Consider the following 22,453-nt stretch of genomic DNA (forward strand, 5'->3'; position numbering starts at 1 on the left):
ACCAAGCCGAGGTCTGTCCTGATCTGGCCACCTGGTGAAGGGACAGACAGCTGTCACTGAACTGCAAGTTAAGAAATATTAATTTCCCTGGTCACTAAACTAAGCCTGGTACCACTCAAGGGAAGACATGAAAAAGGAAGACGGGGTCTATATGGGAAGCTGGACCAAGTGAGACAGAGAAACCAACAGAATCTTCAACACAAGGTTCAGATCTGCAAATGTGGCTAAATCAGCTGTGCCTACACTGTTTTTGCTAGTGTGGAGAGTGAGCCAATCAGCTCGTGATTGTCACTCTTCAAATAAAAGGGATATTAACCTGTTCATGTGAACTAGGGGCCCCTGAGGGAATCGAAAATGAACTTGGCTTTGCAGGGGTAGAAGTTTTCCAGGGATCTCCTCAACGCAACCTCTCCCTGCTCTCCCTTTCACATCTACTATACTTAATAAGAACAAGAAACAGAAAGGCTGAAAGATCAGCTACTTACACTGCAGCACTAGGTTAATTTCACTACCTTCAATTTAGTTTAACCTGCTGGGCATATTTCCCTGTTACAAAGAAACTGAAGTCAGAAATATCTGAAACCCCAACATTCCATCCGTTCATTCCAAACCAAGCTGGGTGTGCTTGTATGCAAGACACATCTGGCTGCTGAGACAAAGCAGATGGGTCCAGTACTTGTAAATTTTATATTTATTGTAACAAAAATTATGACATGTTCATTTGTGCATTCTGCTTTAATATAACTCTTGGTATGTAAATGATCTAATTGAACTCTATACAGTCATGCTGATTGTGGCAGCAGTAAGGAACACAATTAAAAAGTGTCAAGAGGCAGGAGGCAGGAAAAGGAAGAAAAAAGGTTCAGAGACCCCTGGTGCAGGTTCATTCCTGTGGCCTAGGACCCCCCTTATTTGAACAGAAATACTCTGCTGCTGGGCCTCATTACGTAACGATGTTCTGAGGTGGGGGAAGGGCTCAGAGAGGAGGAAAAGGGCAAGTCAGTCGTTTAGGCTGTGTCCTTATGCCAAGACTACAAAACAGTTTAAGCATCACTATACAACACTGAGCTATTTACAATAGAAATTTCTCAATCAACTGTTCTCTCAGAGAAAATTAGTGAATCCCAGTGACTTAAGTCACCTGACAGAGTAAAGCAACTCCTAGGAGTTAGTCTCCATATTCTACAAATGTCTATCATTTTCAAGACAAACCCCCCCCCCACAGAGAAATACAGAATTACAATATTACTAAATCATTTAGTGCTGGCAATCTGCCCTGCCTCCCAAAAAAACAAAACAACAAAAAGCCATTTTAAAAAATATTACATTAACTGTTTCTCTGTAATATATTAAAACTTCTGTTCTTTGTCTTTACACATCTGATATGTTAGGGGAAGAGGTTAGCAAATTTAAATCATACTGGTAAAGCATCACTAGAAGAAAAGTGGTAATATTAAAAATAAAATAACAACAACAGAAAAGAGACCTACAGATCAGCTACAAAGACAGGGTGAGGAAGGTGTGTGGGAGAAGGATGTGGAGTCAAACCCCTGGTTTAATGTGAGCCTGGGAGACTCTGCAACTCAGTCTTTCTTGGTTATTTATTTGTAAATAGCACTCAGACCGGGTCATAGTGGTGTGTCATAATAGTCTGGCAGCGGATCCAGCTGGTACTGCCGCAGAGGTGGCGGCTGGAGCTGTGGTGGCGGCTGCTGCTGCTCCTGGTGATGCTTCATGATTTCCTTGACCTCCTCTTCCAGCTCCGGAGGTATGATAAACTGATCATCAGGATCCGGCTGCGCTGGGGCAGCAAAATAGCCTCCAGGCTTTCGGAGAGGCGCGTCCGTTGCTACCTCTATCACATTGTGGCTCCTTTCGTGGGGGGCTACCGAGCCATTTGCCCTCCGGCGCCCAATGGTCCCCACCGCAGAAAAGTCCGCCTTCCTGGGCAGACCCGGCTCATCCTCGTTGGCGCTGATGACGATGCCCTCATCGCTGGCCTCGGCCGGCAACGGGAGCAGGTGCTGCTGCTTATCCCTCTCCCTGGCCTGGCTGCAGTGGATGTCCACTTCTACCTCCACCCGACTGCCATTGGTGAAGACGCCCTCAATCGGTTCTTCGTCGTCACTGTCAAGGCCGTTGTCAGAGAAGGCGCTCGAGAAAGTGGCACTGGACAGCTGGCGCTGGAAGGAACTGGACAGACAGACAGGGTGGAGCATGCAGCGCTGCTCGCTGGGGTAAGCGGGGCTGCTCTCATTGAGGGCTCCGGATGGGGGCTCATCTGAGGCTGTGGAACCCACCTCGCTGCTCATCTCGGAAGTGGAGATCTCACTGCTGATCTCGGAGGCCATGCCGCTGCTGGAGGATGGTACGCCCAGCCCCTCGGAGGGCCGGTCCTTGATGACCATGTTGACGGAGGGAGGGAAGATGCCCGGGCTGGGAGGTGGGACGCCACCGCCTGCACTGAGCTCACAGCAGCAGAAGCTGTCCTCGGGGACGTTGAGCTGTACCACCACCGCACTGATGCTGTCGTGGCAGCCGTAGCTCTGGGCCAGGGTACAGAGCTTTTTTGTGGCAGCCAGGGAGTCAGGCACGTTGCGCACAGCCTCCACGGCTTCCTCGACGGACAGGCTCTCCCACAAGCCCTTGCTGCCCAGGATGAAGAACTCATCCTGTGGGCTCAGGGTCACGGACTGCACGTGGGGGCGAGGCACCACGCTGGGGTGGAGGAAGGTGTAGCCCAGGATGCGTGTGGACTCGGTCACTCCATTCACCTTGCCATCCTGGAAAAAGAAGGTTCCAGACAGTTAACAGAGAACAGGTGGCGGCTGTGCAGTTTCCCTGACTATGGGACACAGGAAAGGGCTGCATGGTCCTTGGGTGAGGAGTTAATATTCATCTGTCATTAGAAAGCCCTGGGTGGTGGGGCTTATCAGGTAAAGAGCGACAGGGACAAAACCAAAGTACTTCAGCTATTCCCTTCACTGGAGCCAGGTTCACGCTGGGTAGCAAGACCTGCCTCTCATCTTGAAGCAAACCATCATCTAAACTACACAGCAAGCAGGGTTGACTAGCTTCCTCTGTAAAACCTTAGGATCTTGATAGAGGAAGAGCCTTTCTGAAATAAGCTGTTCCTGAGCAAAGACACAGGAGACAGGGAGGTTTCAAATTAGCGTCCCCAAATCTTACGTTTCTCTCTAACAGCACATCAGCCAACAGCGGCAGTGGTGTCTGAAGATACAAAAGAAGGGACATACCCTGTTTTAAACTTAAGGGAAAAAAGAAATACTTATTTGTTGGAGAAACTCTTGGTGTGACTAGCTGGGTAAGACTGTCCATGTTTGGAGAAGCAGATGCTAAAGCCAATTCTTACAGTTTCCATGAATTTGATTTCCTAGTGGCAAACGAAGATGGCAAGGTCTCCTGGATTTTGTTCAGTTGGGATCATGCCATGTAAATCATTAGCCAAAGTTTAGACCATTTGCCAGCAAAAAGACCTTGTCTCTGAGAGGAGCGGAGGAGGGGAAGGGAGCCCCGTGTATCTGGTTCCTTGTCTTTCCGGGATTGAGGTTCTCAGACCCACAGGGTGCCTCTGCAGGCCCCACCACTGGTGCCCACTTCCAGGAATGAGCCACTAGGACAAAGGCGGATTTCACCGTGTGTCAAGGATGAGTTAAAGTGCAGCAATGGTTTTGCCATCTCCCTTGGACAAGTGTTTCTTCCAGAGAATAACCATTTTCTTTCCCACCCTACCACCTCCCTTTATTTGTGATTTTGCGAAGTGTTTGCTTGTTTTAGGGGTGACAGGTTTTAGCTTTAACTCTACCTTTCCCAACTTCTCACACAACACTGCCATGCTACACTCTCAAGCAGGTAAAATTAGCAAAACAGTCTCAAGCACAATTTAAACTCCCTCTACTTTACTGATGTAATTTGTGCTTCTATGAAGCATGAAATCTGTTAAAAACAAAACAAAAACAAAAAACAAAAAACAAACTACCCTTACTGTTCTGTCCAACCCATTATATATCTCCCCATTAGGGCCAATGGTATTGTGTGTGTGTATTTGGGGGACATGCCTCAACGTATAGAAGCTATAAAACCAAAGGGGGCTGAGTATTTAGCAAAGAGGACAAAAGTGAGGAAGGTGAGAAGGCACAGAAGACAGGAGAAAAATTCTGAAGTACAAACTATGATTCATGCATGTAGCAGAAAGTACATGATTTCAAACCAAAAAATCATTAACCCTTGATCATCTCTGACATAATGTTGAACATTTAATTCAATATATTCTGTGCAATCTTACACTGTCTTTGCTTCCTAACATGCTGGATACTGTCGACCATCCATTTTAATCCCATCTGTTTCCTGACTAGTCAGGGGACTTAGATTTTCACACAGACTCATTTCCACCGTATCCCAGGGAATATCCTAATCTTTCTCTCTCTTTCTTGTGGCCCTAAAAAAGCCTACCTGGAATCACATTTCTACCTCCTCAGGACCACAGAGTTTCACCACAGTCTCTCTTGATACACGTATCTTCCACGGGTTGTATCTCCTCTGTGAGACTGTAAACTTCTGTGGGCAGATATGGTGTCAGTTTCACCTTGGCATCCCCACCATTTTTCAGGCACATAACTGGTGATCAACAGTGTCTAATGACTTAGTGAATTAGAGCCTATTTTGGAAGTTTTGCTGTAATGACTTTTGTTATAATGTAGCCTTAATCCAGGGTTTCTCAACAGTGGCACTACTGACATTCTGAGCTAGATAATTCTTTGTTGAGGAGATGTCCTGTGCATTGTAGGATGTTTAGCAGCATCCCTGGACTCCACCTACTTCCTGCCAACAGGTGACCCCCCAACTCATTTTAACAAACAAAAATGACCACCCCCCCCAGGGGGCAAAATTACTCCAGTAAAAACCTTACTCAAATGGAACACATGAAGCAGGACCCAAAATAACAGCTAGTTACATTTGCACAGACTTTCAGTTTGATACTCATACCAGTCTTGTTAAGATACAACAGACACACCACTATTCTCATTTACAGATGGAGAAACTGAGGCTTAGAGAGGTTGAAAGGCCATCCCTGTAGGTTGCAGAGCCAGGAATGAACACCAGGAGTAGTTTCAGCACCAAACCAGTGCCAAACCAGCGCTTTCATAGAGTGCTGGGAAGGTTGAATGGGGTTAAAGGCCCACGAAGCACTGGGTGCAGAACCGACGGAGAGGCGTCAATACACATCTTACGCTTGATGTGATATTGCCTTTAGACATCAGAGACGCACCAATACACGGCTTATGCCCGACGTGATACCGCCTTTAGGCAGCTCATACAAGGATGTTGCTGTGTGATGCTATGGACTTGGAACTTTAATTTCAGAGCATGCTTTGAATGGCAATGTTCCCTGGGTAGTTTCTGCCCTCTCCTTGCCACCATCCTGGTGAAGACCCCTCTCCTCACCTCAGTGATAATGGCCTTGTGCTGTTTAATTCTCTTCAGCTCTTCTTCACAGCTCATGACATAAGATCTGGACAGGGGCAGCGGCTTCCCATTTCGACAGAGAACAGTTTGGCACTTGCCCACATTGGCAGTGGTCAAGGTGAAGGCTCCTCCTGGATCCACGGGGTCATGCTTGATGTGACACAGGACAGCAGCACCTCCAAGTTTCTGCCCAGCAGTTCCGAGTTTTCTGGAATCCAAAGACAGGGGGTCAAAACCCAAACAACCCATCATGAGTCAGTCTGTGTGTTCAGCAGAAAGGATGCACCACTGGATAGGGCCAGGAGGGAAAGAAGGACATGGGGAATTCATTTCAGCCTCTTTTCATCAAAGCACATGCTGTTCCACTTCTCAGAGCAACAAAGCCATGGGATCTGACATCACACCCCCAACACAAAGAAGACTCTGGTCGCCACCGGGGGCAGGGCCACGTCACCGTTTAGAGCCACAGGAGCTGAATGAACAAAGGAGCCCTCGCACCACTGTGTCCAGCTGGCCGCCCCCACGTCGCCACCCTGCCCTGTCACACAGGCCTCAAAGACAGCAGCAGAATGACCTCTTCATCTATTTTAAACACAAATGTTTACAAAATAGAGTATTTCAAACCACCAAAAAAAATATTACCTCTTCCTTTCCCATCTACCCTCTCTAAATCACCGCTGCTCTCAGGAGAGGAAACTCAAAGGACCATTTAACTAAGAGCAGAGTGTGGACATACTGCACCCAGTGACCATCTAACTTCGAAACTATCTGAGACCTCTCCTCTTCTATCGGAGTGTTTGTGGGCACTAGTCTTTAAGTCCTGGATTACTCATGTATTGCCTGTACAGTGAAGCCTTTCTGTACCAGTATTGTCCATTCTAGAATAGTCACAAAAAGGACAGTCTAGTAGTCCAGCTCCAAAGTGCCTGTGAGTTGCCCTTTCATTCATGACCACTAATCCACAGACTTATTAGAACATAAAAAGCACCTGCAAGTTCCGATGATCAAAAGGAGTAAAGAACTCCTACAACAAGCCCCACAAAGGGGCATACCTCTCAGGTCCCTGCTGTGGGACAGTGAAGCAAAGTCTGTTTCTCAAGGGCAGAACCCCAGGTACTGTCAGCTCATCTCACATGTTGAGGTTAATCCCATGGCATTACCACCAGGGGAACCAGAGCTGCCTACTCCCATGCATTAGGAGATCTTGCACAAAGAACATACAGTTCCCCTGAAGATTAAAAGGCCCATCATCTGGGCTGAGCCCTCTACCACAGGACTTGCCCTTGGGAAGACTGTTGCTGCAAAGGAGAGGCTAGGCCTCCCTATAATTGTGCCTAAGAGCCTCCTCCCGAATGCCTCTTTGCTGCTCAGATGTGGCCCTCTCTCTCTAGCTAAGCCAACTTGAAAGGTGAAATCACTGCCCTCCCCCCTACGTGGGATCAGACACCCAGGGGAGTGAATCTCCCTGGCATCATGGAATATGACTCCCAGGGAGGAATGTAGACCCGGCATCGTGGGATGGAGAACATCTTCTTGACCAAAAGGGGGATGTGAAAGGAAATGAAATAAGCTTCAGTGGCAGAGAGAGTCCAAAAGGAGCCGAGAGGTCACTCTGGTGGGCACTCTTATGCACAATTTAGACAACCCTTTTTACGTTCTAGTGAATTGCGGTAGCTGGCGGTAGATACCTGAAACTATCCAACTACAACCCAGAACCCATGAATCTTGAAGACGATTGTATAAAAATGTAGCTTATGAAGGGTGACAGTGAGATTGGGAAAGCCATAAGGACCACACTCCACTTTGTCTAGTTTATGGATGGATGAGTAGAAAAATGGAGGAAGGAAACAAACAGACAAAGGCAACCTGTGTTCTTTTTTAATTGCTCTTTTTCACTTTAATTATTATTCTTGTTATTTTTGTGTGTGTGGTAATGAAGGTGTCAGGGATTGATTTTGGTGATGAATGTACAACTATGTAATGGTACTGTGAACAATCGAATGTACAATTTGTTTTGTATGACTGCGTGGTATGTAAATATATCTCAATAAAATGAAAAAAAAAAAAGGCCCATCATCTATCCCATACCCCATTAATGAACAGGAAAATAGGAGGTATACAAAAGATGCTGGGGATGGGCCTGCAATCTGGATCTCTAAACTCCCAACTACTGGATTTCCATGACTAGATATGGCTTCAGATCTTTCTCAGGTAATTCTACTTTCTTCTTTTCAAAGGCACACTGAATTCTTCTTAGCAAATCGACAAATGCGATGGCATTTGTGGAAAGTACAGCTGTTAGTGCTTAATCAGTTTGGGGTTCTTAATTGTGAATTCTTATCCTGTGCTTGAGGGTCTATAAAAAGTAGACCTCCTGTAGGGTCTTGAAGGGTGTGTGTATGTGGTGTGGTGGTCATGCGGATGGTGTGTGTATGAAGATCTGTGTTTGTTTTTTCCCTAGGACAACATGGTGGTAAAAACAGAAACGGAGATGTTCTGAGTAGTTAAGAGAACACTCTGGAATCCTACTGCCTGAGGTCAAACCCTGACTCTTCCACTAACTAGCTCTTAGGGCAATTTGCTTCACCTCTCTGTACTTCAGTTTCTCACCAATAAAATATTGGTAGTACCTATCTCACTCGGCAGAATGTATGGCATGTAAGGTATTTAGAACAATGGTATATATTAAGGGCTCACTAAACATTAGCTAATATTTTTCTATTGCTAACTGTACGAGTCCATTGCAAATCTAAAGACAGGAGAATCTAGCAGCAAAAAACCTCACTGGGCTGCCTCCACTGAGCTCCTCCAAAGGCAATACTCGTGATTAGGGGACAACTTTAAAGGCTGCTCTGAACTGGCACTCCCCGGCAGATTATCATGGGAGAGAAAAGGGAGCGAGAGAGAAGCTTGCCATTGTTTCCATGACATTTAGAGCACCAGTACACTCGTCTTTAGTTCCTGGTCCCACCCGCAAGTGTTTATAGTAGGATATTTATAGACAGCAATTCCTTTACAACCTACAAAGCCATTAAAGTAACAAAGGAACAAGCAGTTTTTCAAATGAGGGAATTCTTATAACATTCAGACCTAAGAGTTGCAAACAACATTCCACAATTTGTATGGTGCCTTAAAGTTCCGTTGAGGTGGAAACTTTAGGAAATGGTCTAAAATTCTGTTAGTAAGATTGTGTTGCACATTTAATAAGGGGGAAATAACAACATAGGGAAAATTATTTAACTCCTGGCCTACATTTGACCTTCTCAAGTTCATAACGCTAATAGGTTTGCACTGTCTCAAACCAGCAATTGTATTTCTTACGGGTGAACAAACAGGGTTGGAAACCACACATTTCAAAGAGAAGTCCACACATTAGAAAATCTAAAGGGCCTCTTGATCTCATGTGAGAGGAGGTACTGTAAACAATCTGGTGAAAATCTGGAATCATGACAGGTTGGTGAGGTTCATTCCTAAGAGAAACTAAATTCCTATCATTTAGTTAGCCTTGTATAAAGTTGTAATAAAGTTGTAAGAATGTCAACTTGTTTTGTATGACTGCGTGGTATGTCACAAACTGCAGTACAGTTCATCCCTGAAGCTTGGGCAACATCAAACTGCCTGAACACCTCCTAAGTACCCACATTCCAGAACAGTGCCTTGAGATGGGACGGCAAATGCTCGATGAAGAGCAAGAGAGCACCCAACATGGATTCTAAGTTTTACCTTTGCATAACGATGAAGGTATTGACCATGTATTCCTCTTCATTTTTTGTTTTCTGCAGCTCTTCAGCCAGAATGTCACTCATCGTACACTGGAGAAGGTAGGGCACTTCGACATTACGGTCTCCATCAAACACGCCATATAAGGCCTCACGGTTGTCACAGAAGTTGTTCACGGACAGGGCGGCAACACACAACCTGCAAATGAAGAATGCTTTTGTGCTAAGTCCACATGTTGCTCCTTCTCCATCCCCAACCCAACTCTGTTTTCTTCCAGATTGGCCTATCCCATGCTGGCATGCTCTTGTTCTCTTTCTTCACAACTCCAGATTAAGAACAGGTAAACTGATCCCAGCTAATTTATATCGACCAATTTCTACAAGCAGAGAAGAAGGATTAACCCACACTATGCTTCACAATGGCTTCCCCCATTTTTATTTTGTGATGATTCTATTTTTAAATAGCAGTGAAAGAAGGGGAATAAGAGACATAGGAAATATAAGAATATGAATCCACAGCTCCATTTATTCAAAAAAATTTTTTCAGGAGAACTTCCTTATCCAGCTAAAGAGTAACAGCTAAAATGCTGGAAAAAAAGTCTGAAACATATATGAAAAGTATATAAAAATATTACGAAAGACTTCAAACAACTGAAAAAAAAAACAGAAAAAATATATGAATCAATATTCAGGCATTGGACAGTAAGAAGTGCAGGTCAGTGACCCCCGAGAGAGGTGAAAACAGAACGATGAGCCTGATGACTGTGCAGGCTGCAGCAGAGAGGAGGAACCCAGGAGGAGCCTGGTGGGGTCCAAAGTAGAAGAGACGGAATTGGGGGTTCCGGGAAGATGACAGAGTTTAGAGTTCACAGGTCAGAGTCCCGGAGGGAGAAAACCACACAGAGAATGAATTCTGGAGATCTGCAGAGGATCCCTCTGCTCCAAGGTTTGAAAGAATCAAACTATTTCCAAATAATTATGTCATAGAAACTATCCAAAATGAAACACAGAGGAAAAAGATGGAAAGAAAAGAAAATAAATAGGGCATCAGTGAGTGATGGGATAACTTCAAACAGCCTAATATACAGGAAATTGGAGCCTTCAATAAAAAAAAAAAAAAAAAAAAAGATGAGAAAAGAAAAAAATCTTTTAAAGAATTATTGGCCAAAAATATTTCAAATCTGATGAAAACTATAAACCTATAGATGCTACAAGAAGCTTAGCAAGACATAAAAGAAACATGAAAAAAACATAAGTGAGACACTCAAAATCAAATTGCTGAAAACTTAATTTACTTGACACCCCACCAAACAACTGTAGAAAACTTTTTTTTTCAAATGTACATGGAACATTTACCAGACAGACCATATTCTGAGCCGAAAAACAAGTCTCAATAAATTTAATGAGATCCAAGTTACACAAAGTATGTTCTCCTACCATATTGGAGAAATTGCTCAGATGGCTTTAATGATGAATTCTACCAAACATTTAAGGAAGAAATAATATCAATTCTATACAAACTCTCCCAGAAAACTGAAGAAGCGATAATATTCTCCAACTCATTCTATGAGGTGAGCATTACACTAATACCAAAGCCAGAAAAAGACATCACATGAAAACAAAACCACAGACTGATAACCTCCATGAATACGGACATCCTTAACAAGCTATCAGAAAATTGATCCAGCAGCATACAAAAAGGATAATACATCATGACCAGGTGGAATTTATTCTGGGAATGCAAGGCTGGTTCAACATTTGAAAATTAATCAATGTAATTCACCTTACTGACAGACTAAAGAAAAACCATGTGGGTCATGATTATCTCAATAGATGCAGAAGATGCTTATGAAAAAATTTAACATCCATTTATTATAAAAACCCTTAGCAAGCTAGGAAGAGAAGGGAACCTTCTTAACTTGATAAAGAGTGTCTCAAAAAATCTTCCACTAACATAAATGCTTACTAAAGATATAGAGATGGCAACTAAGCACATGAAAAGATGCTCAGTGTCATTAGTCATTAGGGAAATGATAATTAAAACTATAATGAGATGCCACTATTAGAATGGCCAAATCCACCACCACTACCACCACCTGACAATAGCGAATGTTGGCAAGGATGTGGAGCAACTGAATTCTCATACATCACTGCTGGGAATGATGAATGGTACAGCCACTTTGGGAAACATTTTCTCAGTTTCTTATAAAATTAAATATGCACTTATGACATGACCCAGCAATCTCATTCCTGGATATTTACCCAAGTCAAATGAAAACATATGTTCACACAAAAGCCCATCTGCAGCTGTTTACAGGAGTTTTATTTGTAATTGCTGAAAACTGCAAATGGTGAATGGATAAACAAACCAAAACATATTCATGAATGGAATACTACTCAGCAATAAAAAAGAACAAACTACTGAGCACGTACAACAACACAAATGAGTCTCAAATGCATTATGCTAGGTGAAATAAAACAGACTCAGAAGGTTATATTGCATAATTCCATTTATATGACATTCTGGAAAATGAAAAATTAAAAGAACAGAAAACATGTCAGGAGTTGCCAGGGGTTGGGAATTGGGAGGTGAATGGACAACAAAGGGGTATGGTGGAATTTTGGACAGTGATGGAACTGTTCCTTATTTTGATTGTGATGGTGGTTACATGACTATATTCTTTTGTCAAAACCTGTGGAACTGTACACTAAAAAGGGTGAATTTTATTATATAAATTATACTTTTTTTACTGCATGTAAATTAACAAAAAGAAAAAAAAAAAAAAGTACCTGCCTTGTACCAGGCATAGCTAGATACCATGAATATAAACCTGAAAATATATTCCTTGCCCTTTGGGACTTCGGGGATAAATAATAATAATAACCCTATCATTTATAATAATAGCAGCTAATAATTAAATAGGGCTTACTATATGGCATGCATTATTCTATGTACTTCACATGTTAACTCATGTGATCCTTACAACAACCCTATGAGGTAGGTAGTATTTTTAGTGCTGTTTTACAGATGAGGATATTAAGGCAAAGAGAGGTTGAGTAACTGCCCAAGGTCACATAGCAAATAAATGTAGAGCCCAGATTCAAAGCCAGGCAGTCTGGCTCTTATCCCAGTGGTTTGAAATTCTTGCCTCCATTTAGTAAGAAAAATAAGTCATCATAATTATAAGGCAATAAGTAGCAAAGTTTAGTTTTTAAATATTAAATCACCTTATATGCCACACCTGTCTTCATGCTGTAATCCCTTACTAGTCAGAATGGGATTTTGTGCTGAAAGACAGACAGCAAGAAAGACAGAAAGACAGAAAGAAAAGGGAAACTACATATTTTTTTAAGTACAGTAGTGCTCATTCTTAGGACTTCTTTTCTTCTGACCTTTCCTATTTGATTTTTTAGTCTGAGCAAGAACCTAAATTACCCATTACAGCTCCCTGCTTGGGTTTCCCCAGAGGATCTGAAATGACCTGACAGGAGGCAACGCTGCACCACGGGGCAGGGGGGAGGAGAGAAGAGAGTCTACATCTGTGAGAAAGAGAGGCAGGAATAATCACAATTTTCCCCTTCCTTCCCATGCTGGACAAGCAGCAAGCAAACACTTGAGAAACTGTTGCTGGCAAACCAAAGGGCAAAACAAACAAACAAACAAGGGGAAATAAAGTAAGGGCAGGGGGTGGCATGGGACTTCGAGGTGCTTTTAACTTTCTACTTCTTGCTCTGGGTGGCGGTTTATGGGTGTGAGCATTTTAGGACAATTTGGAGAGCTGTGTGCTTATTTATGTGCTTTTCTGTATCTATGTTAGACTTTATTACAACAAAAGTTAGAAACAGTAGTTGTGGAAGGGGGAATTACATAGAAAAAACACATCTAACTGGCCACATGCTTCATTAATATATATAAGTAGATAATAAATTTTAATATCCATAATGCTTAAAAGTCAATCTTGGATTTCACATTGGTAATCTGGGATTAGAAAGCTGGAATTAGAAAGCTGTTTCACCTAGTGGTGTTTGTAAGCAAGATATAAGGTCCTTTAAACTAAAAAGCAACTGATCTCCGGAAAGAACTTTGAGTGCCCTAAAGAATGTACTACTTCTCTCTCCACTTCCACCCCCAATACAATGATACACAGTGCAAAGCACATAGAAATAATGCAACAATTAGGGCCGTGGCAAAATCGAGATGAGCTTCCTCTGGCTGGTTATTCTGCCTTTATTGAGTTAACAGAGCAGCAAATGAACAGAGGTGTTAAAATGTAGATGACTCTTTTCTAGGTAGCATAACAGTAAATTACACTCCTAGTGAAAGAGAAGAGGATCAATGAGTCAGAGTGAGAGCCTGAGTTGATCTCGTTTTTTGTCCCAAAGAACAGCAGTCAATACGGCAACCACAGTTCTACCTTTTATTTTCAATAGGGTATTCAGCTCATCAGTGGTTCTCAATAGTGGATGCACATTAGAACCACCTGGGGAGATTTGAAAATGTTCTGGTTCAATTGGTCTGGGTTGGGGAATTTTTTTTGAAGTCCCTCACTTGGTTGATTCTAATGTGCACCCAGAGTAGAATTCTAATGTTAGCCGTTACTGGCTCATCCTTTGCTTTATTCTTCCTTTATTCTTAATACTCTGTATTCTTATACCTTAGCTACTTATGACTACTGTAATTTATAGGAGATTCTTTACTTTTCTAGTACTAATTATTAGCACTTCTTAATAAACACAAGCAAGTCTCAAGGGCATGATTACAATACTTAGGAAAATCAACATTTGTGTGAAAGAGAGGGAAGGTTGGTGATAATAGGGAAGAAAAAGAAATTAAGACGGGTAACTCCTGGTGGCAAGACAAGCAGTCGACATTAAAGGCAACGGACAGCAAACTGCTGCCAACCTAACTTAGAATGTGAAAATAGCTCCACCCAACTACTGAGTGGTCAGTACAGTAAGTGATCTTGAATATGGACAATCAAGGCTACTTCTTTAATACTGTCCTTGTTTTGCTTAGTAAACAGCCTTCAGAGAAAGATAAACGGGCTTTTCAAAAGAACAGGGATGCATTTCAACACAGAAGCCTTCTCCAAACACTGGAGTCTTACATAGATATAATGTGTCAGTTACACCGTTTCCTAGCAACATCTCTCACAAAGAGAGGGAATGGGATGCCAAGCAGGGCCTCAGCTCAACGTTCAAACATGTCATTGCGTGAGCCTCACATCGGGGAAACATCCTCAAACTAATTTTGTATGAGAAAAGTGTGTGCTATGGCACTGGGTTTCTTTTTACCTCACGAAAGAAGTGAGGCAGGCAGAAAGCAGTTCTTGCTCCAAAGTTCATCCAACTTACTTGTTTTTCACCCCTGAAGCTTCCGTGTAACCGTGACTCCACACAGCCGGGGCTCCTGACGCGTCTCCTGCTGACGGCTGATCAATCTTGAAACAGCGGATATTGCTGATCAGAGAAAGAGGGAAAGGAATAGGAATAATTAAAACAAAACTCATGTGAATTGCTACTGTTATCCTGGGAATGAAAAAACTTGCCATGCACTCTGTACTTACCATTTATTACTTTTTAATGTGTCTAAAATATTTTTTTTTAACTTTTTTTGTATCTAAAATATTAATCAGCAATGAGAACCAGCTACTACTCATCATAATGAAAGCCAAGGGGCATACACACAGAGCATAGGAATTAGTGTTTATCTGCATTATATTGCAGTTATTAGAGACTTTCACACACACTACACTAGAGGGCTACTCTTTACCAGGAATTAAAAGGACAACTCTCAATCTTGGCACGAGAAAACAAAACTTAAGTATTAAGATGGATGTATTCTTAAAACATGAACACCTAGATTTGAAAAGAACAAATCTAACCTACAATTACATTGGGTTTAGGTGAAACATTCATCTCCAAATCCAATTTCTGCCCACACCATCTCTTCAAATATTTGACAAATATTATTGAGAACGTGCCTTCCCCAAAGCTTCCAAATTTTCTGTCACATGTATAGCCATCCATGCTAAGACTAATATCATAAAAGAAAACAAATAAAATTACAAAGTAAATGAGGGGTGTTTTAATAAATTACAAGTTAATTATATGTGACTAAATGGGAGACTTAAGTTCTCTTACTTCAGCTTCCATACGCTATAACTGACTCAACAGGGCCCAAAACAGAAATAAAGGGCCAACTCTCAAATGGGGTTTATTAAAAACCAGCCTCCTATAAAAGATTCAGTGCCCCCAAGCAAACAGTCATAACAGATGTGAAGCAGGTTTGTAAAAAGGCTGGGAACCACATGGTGAAATAAATTCTGGCTATTTGCAAGTTACCACTAGCCACTTCCCCTTGCCCCCTGCTATTATTTAAACAAGAGAAAAAGCATATGTATCATCTCTTATCTTAAAATAAAACAACACCTAAACACTTCTGCACTTAAATTGTATGTTGGTATTCAGTATTTGTTACTCCAAAGTATAACAAATACTGAATATCCTTCCTAAGAACCATTCAACTCTAAGAAGTAAATCATTATCTAATTAGTATTCATTCACCTTAATTCTAGAAAGAGCTGGAGGAAATTTCTCTGGAATCTGAAAATATTTGATTAAAGGAAAGTTTCTACTCTCAATTACCAGCAAACAGTCACTTTTCCCTGTTTTCTAAAAAAGTGAAACACATATAAACCATAGGTGATGTCAATAGAAAGCCCTAAATCAAATTAGTACTTCATTTATATTCTCCTTTCAAAGTTTCCAATCCTATCAATAAAAACAAGGCATTAAAAAGAGATAGCCCACCATTATTTGCTCTTCATATGACTTGGCACCAAACTGTAACCATCTAAAATGGTAAGCAAGGCAATGATGGGTTTCTTAAGGCATCTCTTAAGGCTGTTGTTATAGCACCCTGAATTCTAGGGAAAATTGAAGGCTCATTTCTAAAGATGCTTTTTTTTCCCCCAGAATGCATAGCTTTTGAATAAATAATGCCATTTCCTAGCCTGATAATTAAAAGGAAAAAAAATCTTTAAAAACCCTCATAATGCTTTCTTGTGAAGTAGCAGTTTCTCACTCCCGCCTAACTGAATACAGTATGGCTGAACAGCTGTCCGCAGTGATTTGAATATTCACTCCTGTACATCTTTAAATAGGTCTGAGAGTGTAGGAGCTGGAGCTCAATCACTCTTCTGAGTCCCTTATGCACTTACCCTGGCTCATATGGAACAAATAAGCCAACCTTCTACTAGTGTAAGTAACCCATTAGAGATGAAAATTCTTCCTAGTTATTAAGAATCCCCAGATGTTAAACAGAAAATATTGTTTGTATGTATTATGATTTCAGTTTTAACTAATTATTTTTGTTATCTGAGAGCATTTATGTGCTCCACCACAGTAGCTCAGATCACCCCAGTAACACATACTCATTGCAGAAAATTTAACAGATTTTCTATTATGCATATATAATAGGGGGACCATTTTATGTTTATGGTTTTGCATCTTTTTTCTAATTATATTATGAACATTTTTCTGAGTCATTTTATATTTATCTTAACTAGAAGAAATACCTTGATGATTATTCCTGTGACTAAAATGAGCACCAAATTTCTGATTATTTCTTTAGAATATATATATATTTATATATATTTGCAATAGAAAACTCTGGTCAAAATGTGTGAATATTTTCAAAAGCTTAAAAGTTTGATACAGAGATCCAATTGCTATCAATTTATGGTTTTACAGCAGCACCAATAGAAAAAAAATGTTATCATTCTAATGTTTTATTTAGTAGCTCCTTAGACTACTACGGTGAGCATGATCTTTTCACATAATTATCTGTACTTCTTTTGTGGACTGTAAATGTTCACTTATTTTCTGTTTGAATTTTTTTCATTGCTTTGTAAGAACACTTTCTACTAAGAATATTAATACTTTCATTTTCTGTATTTTTTGCTAATGTTTCTCCCTAGTCTGTCATTTGCCGCTTAGATTTATTCTTAGTAGATTTTTGGAATATAATGGTTATTTATAAAATTTTATGTTATTTTAGGTTCAAAAAGCATATTTGGGTATAAATACATGTAATGGGTATCTTTGCTGTGTTTCCCCCCCCCCCCCCTTTTTGGTCTTAAAAGTCCTTTTCTAGCTTACTCTCTTTATAACCTCTCTTTTCACTTAACATTACACTGAGGGATTTCTGAGTTAGTAATGTAGCTCTATATCATTAATTTAAATGGCTGTATAATATTAAATCGTGGAGTATAATTTATTTGGTTCTACTGATACACATTTAGAGTTTTGTGCTGAACATTCTTTGAAAGGCATCTTTTCTACTGAGGTTACCTTTAACATTTTAAATAGTAAACTTTAACTTGTAATTCCCCAGCAACACCAAGAAAGAAACAGTATCACTGTACTCCCTCTTCCCCCAAACAAAGAGAACTTAAGAAGGATCTAACTATCCCACATCCCCAGTTTTGTTAAAATAATCTGGATTTTACTTCCAAATCATTAACTTTCCCACATTATGCATCTTTCTCTAAAATCCTTTTTTTAACATTTGCATTTAGTTTCACAAATACATTATCAATAACTATTGAGATTTAAGTTTACGTCTTAGTCGTTCATTATCCTCCTCTGTCTTCTTTATCCTATCTTCCTCTTTTATTAATTTTTATTCTCATTCTCTTTTAGTCTGGATACTTTCTCAAAAGGACACGAGTATCTAACTATTTGAATTTTTTGCCTTCCATTTTAGTGAATTATAAACTCCAAAATATCTTTGCTTCAAATGTGTGCAGATATAGCTAATAAGTCAATGGGTGCTTCTGATTTTCTGTTTAAGGCCTTTTCTAAGTTATAAACATCATTGTGCAGTGAAAAATGGTGGGCTATGGCACTTAATGAAACAATACTTACTTCAGCAGTTCCAGGGTTTTGTGATCTAGGGCAAGGCGGGGGTTTCCAGTCAGGTCCAACTCCTGCAGCCTGGGAGGCAGGTTTTCTGGTAAAGTGACGTCACTTAGCTCATTACAGCTGAGATCCACGCACTGAAGGAGGAAGTGGACAAGAGAGAGAAGGTCTGGAAAGCAGCTCAGGTGGCCCCACCCACCTGTCCTTTGCAGGTCAGCCAATCTGATCATTCACTACGCTATATTGATCAAATCAGGCAAAGAAGTTTATTTGTTACTCTAACATAAGCATTTAAAAAAGATTTTGCCAAACACAGCAAGAATTTTTACTTTCTTTGGATAACACAAAATCCATGTTTTTAATTCTCTCCATCTTTGTCCCTTTAAGTTTGTCTCCACCTTTAAAATTAAGCATTAACTGAAAAATTAACCTCATACAATCTCTGCACCTGTGGTGGCCATGAAGTCTGCAGTTAGAACATTAAAATAAAACGCAAGATGTCTTGTAAAACAAAACAAAAACCCATGCAAAATGAACAAAAGGCAGAGAACAAACATGCAAAATGAGAAGACACTTTAAATGAGGGAAGGAAATAAAGGGAAGCATCAAATATAGGTTCTGTCCTCAAGACATCCAATACCTGGACTCTCTTGCCTAATCTAACTTGGAAAACAACCCCAAAAGTACCTCACATTGACTAGAACAAAAATTAGATATTATCTGTAAATGGGAATGATACCTCCTGTGCTGGTTTGAATCTACTACATGCCCCAGTAAAGCCATGTTTTCAATCCAACCTTGTGGGGGCAGACCTATTATGGGTGGGATCTTTCCATTAGGTTGTTTCCATGGAGATGTGACCCTGCTCATTCAAGGTGGGTCTTAATTAGTTTACTGGAGTCCTTAAGAGAGCTCAGAACTGACACAGACCCAGATACTTGGAGATGCAGGCAGAAAGATGTTTGGAGATGCTAAGCTAAGAGATGAAGCCCAGAGTTTGCCCCAGAGAAGGTAATTAAGAACCCAGAGAAGCTTAGAGAGAAAATGCCCAGAGACATTTTGGAGACAGCCATTGAAACCAGAACCAGAAGCGAAACCTGGGAGAGAAGCCAAGAGACGTTTAGACAAAAACGCCCTGGGACAAACAAGCAGAGAGCTGAGAGAATCTCTTCTCAAACATTTTGGAGAAAGCCATTTTGGAACTGGAACTCAGGAAAAGAAGGACCAGCAGACGTCACCATGTGCCTTCCCGAGTGGCAGAGGAACCCTGGATGCCATCAGTCTTTCCTCAGAGAAGGTATGTAATATCCTGTTGATACCTTAATTTGGATATTTTCATGGTCTTGGAACTGTAAATTTGTAACCTAATAAGTCTGCATTGTTAAAAGCTGGTCCGTTTCTGGTATATTGCATTTTGGCAGCCCTGGTAACCGGAACACTTCCTTTCCCACTGAACCGATGTAAGGCTTAATAAAGGAAGCTCTGAACTGGGGCCCTGTACTTCTGTTACGGGAACAAGCATCAGGATAGAAACGTCTGCCCATGCACAAGGGAGAAGAAGACTAACTGGCAAATGTTCTGGAAAAGAGAGCATGTAACCCACAATTTGGTATAATGGGGTGAGGGGCATTCAATAATTACCTAGCTTGAGTTAGCACCTTATTAAAAAAGTCTAAAGAACCTACTAAAAATCTCAACATGGTTTCAAAAGGGAACTGTTTTCAAGAAATGCAGAATCTCATAAGTGGACAAAAATATACCTTTTATTTGAAAACTGCTTAAAGAATTTAAATCCATTATGGATTAGGGGAAGGGTGTAGGCTGGGTAAAATGAGAACCTATATTTATGGAGAGATATACTCTCAACTGACTTCTAACAATAAAATATTTTCAGAAACTTTCATATTCTTGGTCCCAAACAGTAGCAATGATTAAAAAAATCATATTGTCATTTTCAGTAATTGTTTTTTATTATGAGAGCATTATAACCATATTACAAAAAGTTGGTCAAACAGAAAAGCTTAGAAAACTCACCCTTAAATCTATCGCCCTAACACAACCAGAGATAGCATTCTGTTTTCTTCACTTGTACTCTTATTATTAATATCAAAAAACATTTTTATATCATAAATGTAGGCCCAACTACATTTACATTTCACTTAATCTTCTAAGACTTCATTGCAACCATTTTCCAAATCTTCATTCCCATCACCTAAAGAGCCTCATACTACTTTGAGTCCATGTATAATAACTAAATCACTTAACCTTAATAGCAATAATAGGGAAATAGCCATCTCTCTTTTTTTTTTTTCCAATTGGAAATAATGGTTGCAAGTGTAGTCAACTGGACTTTAAGGAAAAACTGTGGTCACACTGGTTAATAATGTGCTGTAACTGTCAGTATAGTCAGTATACATCAGCACAGATAGGACAACAAATGTGGGTAAATACAATCTACTGGGTAGTGATGAAATATGAGCTAACTGGCTGAGAGTAAGTGGTTGACAGAAACAAATTCAGAGGTCAGAACATGTGTTTTCATGATTATTTAAAAGCATTCTAGAATAATACTGAATTTTATGAAATTAGTAAAACCTTTTAAAATGTTACCTAAATATTCAGATTTTCAGAGTTCTGCATGTATAAAATAGCTTGTTCTCGATCCACCTTCCTTCCATGCCCATTTGGTCACCAAGTCTCTTTTGACTGATTTTTTTAACCTACTGTAGCTGGTTCTCTTCCATCTTGTTCCATTATCTTGGTTTGACCCTCATCATGTTTCACCTGGAGTCCTAGGACTGCATCCTAACTTTGCTTTCAGTCTTGCTTCCTTCCAATCCACTCCCCACAATGCTGTCTGGTGACTTCCCTAATGCGGTTTACTCCATCCCACCCCCCTCCAGCTTCATTCCTTCACTGCTCCCTGCTGTCCCTCACCCAGTACACTGAACTCCTCAGAACGAGACCCTTCATCCCCAGCTTTGATAACTTGCCTCCTCACTCATACTCTATCTTTCAGCCTATGTCAAAGTGATTATAGCCCCTGCATGGATCAGGTTGTTGTTTGTGCCTTTGCACATGCCATTCTTTGCGTTTGGAACTCTTTTCTTCACACTTTTTTTTTTTTTTTTTTTGCTTTTAACCTGGTAAAGGCTGCCTTATTCCTTGTAAGACTCAACCCAAAGTCACCTCCTCTACAACCCTGTTTCAATTGGATGTCCCTTGCTATACTTATCTGCTTATTCCTTCCACTACCCTATTACCTCCTGGAGAGCAGAGATTGCTTCTTGCACCCTTTCATCCTAAGCACATTTCAGAGACAGAGTAGATGCTCAACAAATGCTTTCACTGATAGGATGAACAAATGATTGGCACAAGGCAGATAGTTAGTCATTGGATAAATGAGTGAATGAATCTAAGAAAGTCCTTCAGTAATTAAATCTGCTAGGATGGTGTGGTGGATTGAATTGTCCACTCCAGTTTGGCACATTCTTGTCTTGGTTTGTATTCTGATGGGTGTGGACCCACTGAAATAAGATCTCTTCAAGAGGTTATGCCAATTAAAGTGTGGCCCAGCTGAACCTGGTTGGGCTTTAATCTGGATCACTGGTGTCCTTTATAAACAGAGTGAAAGTCAGATGAAGGGAGAAGCCAAGGGGAGCAGCCAGAAGCCGGAAGTCAACAGAACCCCAAGGAGAAGACACCACCACGTGCACTGTCTTGAGATAAAAAAGTCAAGGAATTCCAAAGATTGCCAGCCAGCCAAAAGATACTGACCCTGGAAGGAAGCAAACCTTCTAGCCTCTGAAACCAGGGGCCAATAATTACCCTGTTAAGCCAACCCATTGTATGTTATTTGTTTTAGCAGCTAGGAAACTAAAACAGGAACTGAGATACATGTGCTTAGGTTAAATTCTGCTCTACAGTAAATAGCACTGCAATTGCAATTCAAACATAGGTTTACAGAAAAAGCATGCATAAATCAAAGAGTTCCCATGCACCACCCTATTATTAACTCAAATACATTTTCAATGTCATTGTTTATTTCTGCATGAGACTGTAACTAATTTCTTTAATGACCGATAAGCAGGGAAACACCCCCGTTATACTTGTTTGTGCACAATGAAGGATGTTTGTTCATTGAAATCACAGAAGGCTGACATGTGACCTGCTCTCAGTGTCAGCAGAGATAGAGAATGCCTTACTTAAGGGGACTAGACCACATTCTGTTAACAGTCCCAAACCATCTGATTGAGGTACTCAACAAATGCTTGATGGCGGAGTAATTTTTGGCTATTATTAAGAAAATAGAAAATATTTGG

The 22,453-nt window shown here is 40.7% G+C and overlaps 1 protein-coding gene across 1 annotated transcript in view; it reads right to left on the bottom strand.

The window, feature by feature from the left end:
* Positions 1–673: 673 nt before the first annotated feature.
* The window catches only part of PHLPP1 (PH domain and leucine rich repeat protein phosphatase 1), a 268,488-nt gene continuing 246,708 nt past the window's right edge, over positions 674–22,453 (bottom strand). The window contains exons 13-17 of the mRNA XM_037806377.1: positions 18,138–18,268; positions 14,562–14,666; positions 9,211–9,405; positions 5,467–5,695; positions 674–2,783 (exon numbers count right to left, since the gene is read on the bottom strand). Of these exons, the coding sequence (XP_037662305.1) occupies positions 1,629–2,783; positions 5,467–5,695; positions 9,211–9,405; positions 14,562–14,666; positions 18,138–18,268 (1,815 nt within the window). The 3' untranslated portion in view covers positions 674–1,628. The remainder of the gene's footprint in view (positions 2,784–5,466; positions 5,696–9,210; positions 9,406–14,561; positions 14,667–18,137; positions 18,269–22,453) is intronic.

This window comes from Choloepus didactylus, chromosome 16 (genome assembly GCF_015220235.1).
Source record: "Choloepus didactylus isolate mChoDid1 chromosome 16, mChoDid1.pri, whole genome shotgun sequence".
Taxonomy (NCBI): domain Eukaryota; kingdom Metazoa; phylum Chordata; class Mammalia; order Pilosa; family Megalonychidae; genus Choloepus; species Choloepus didactylus.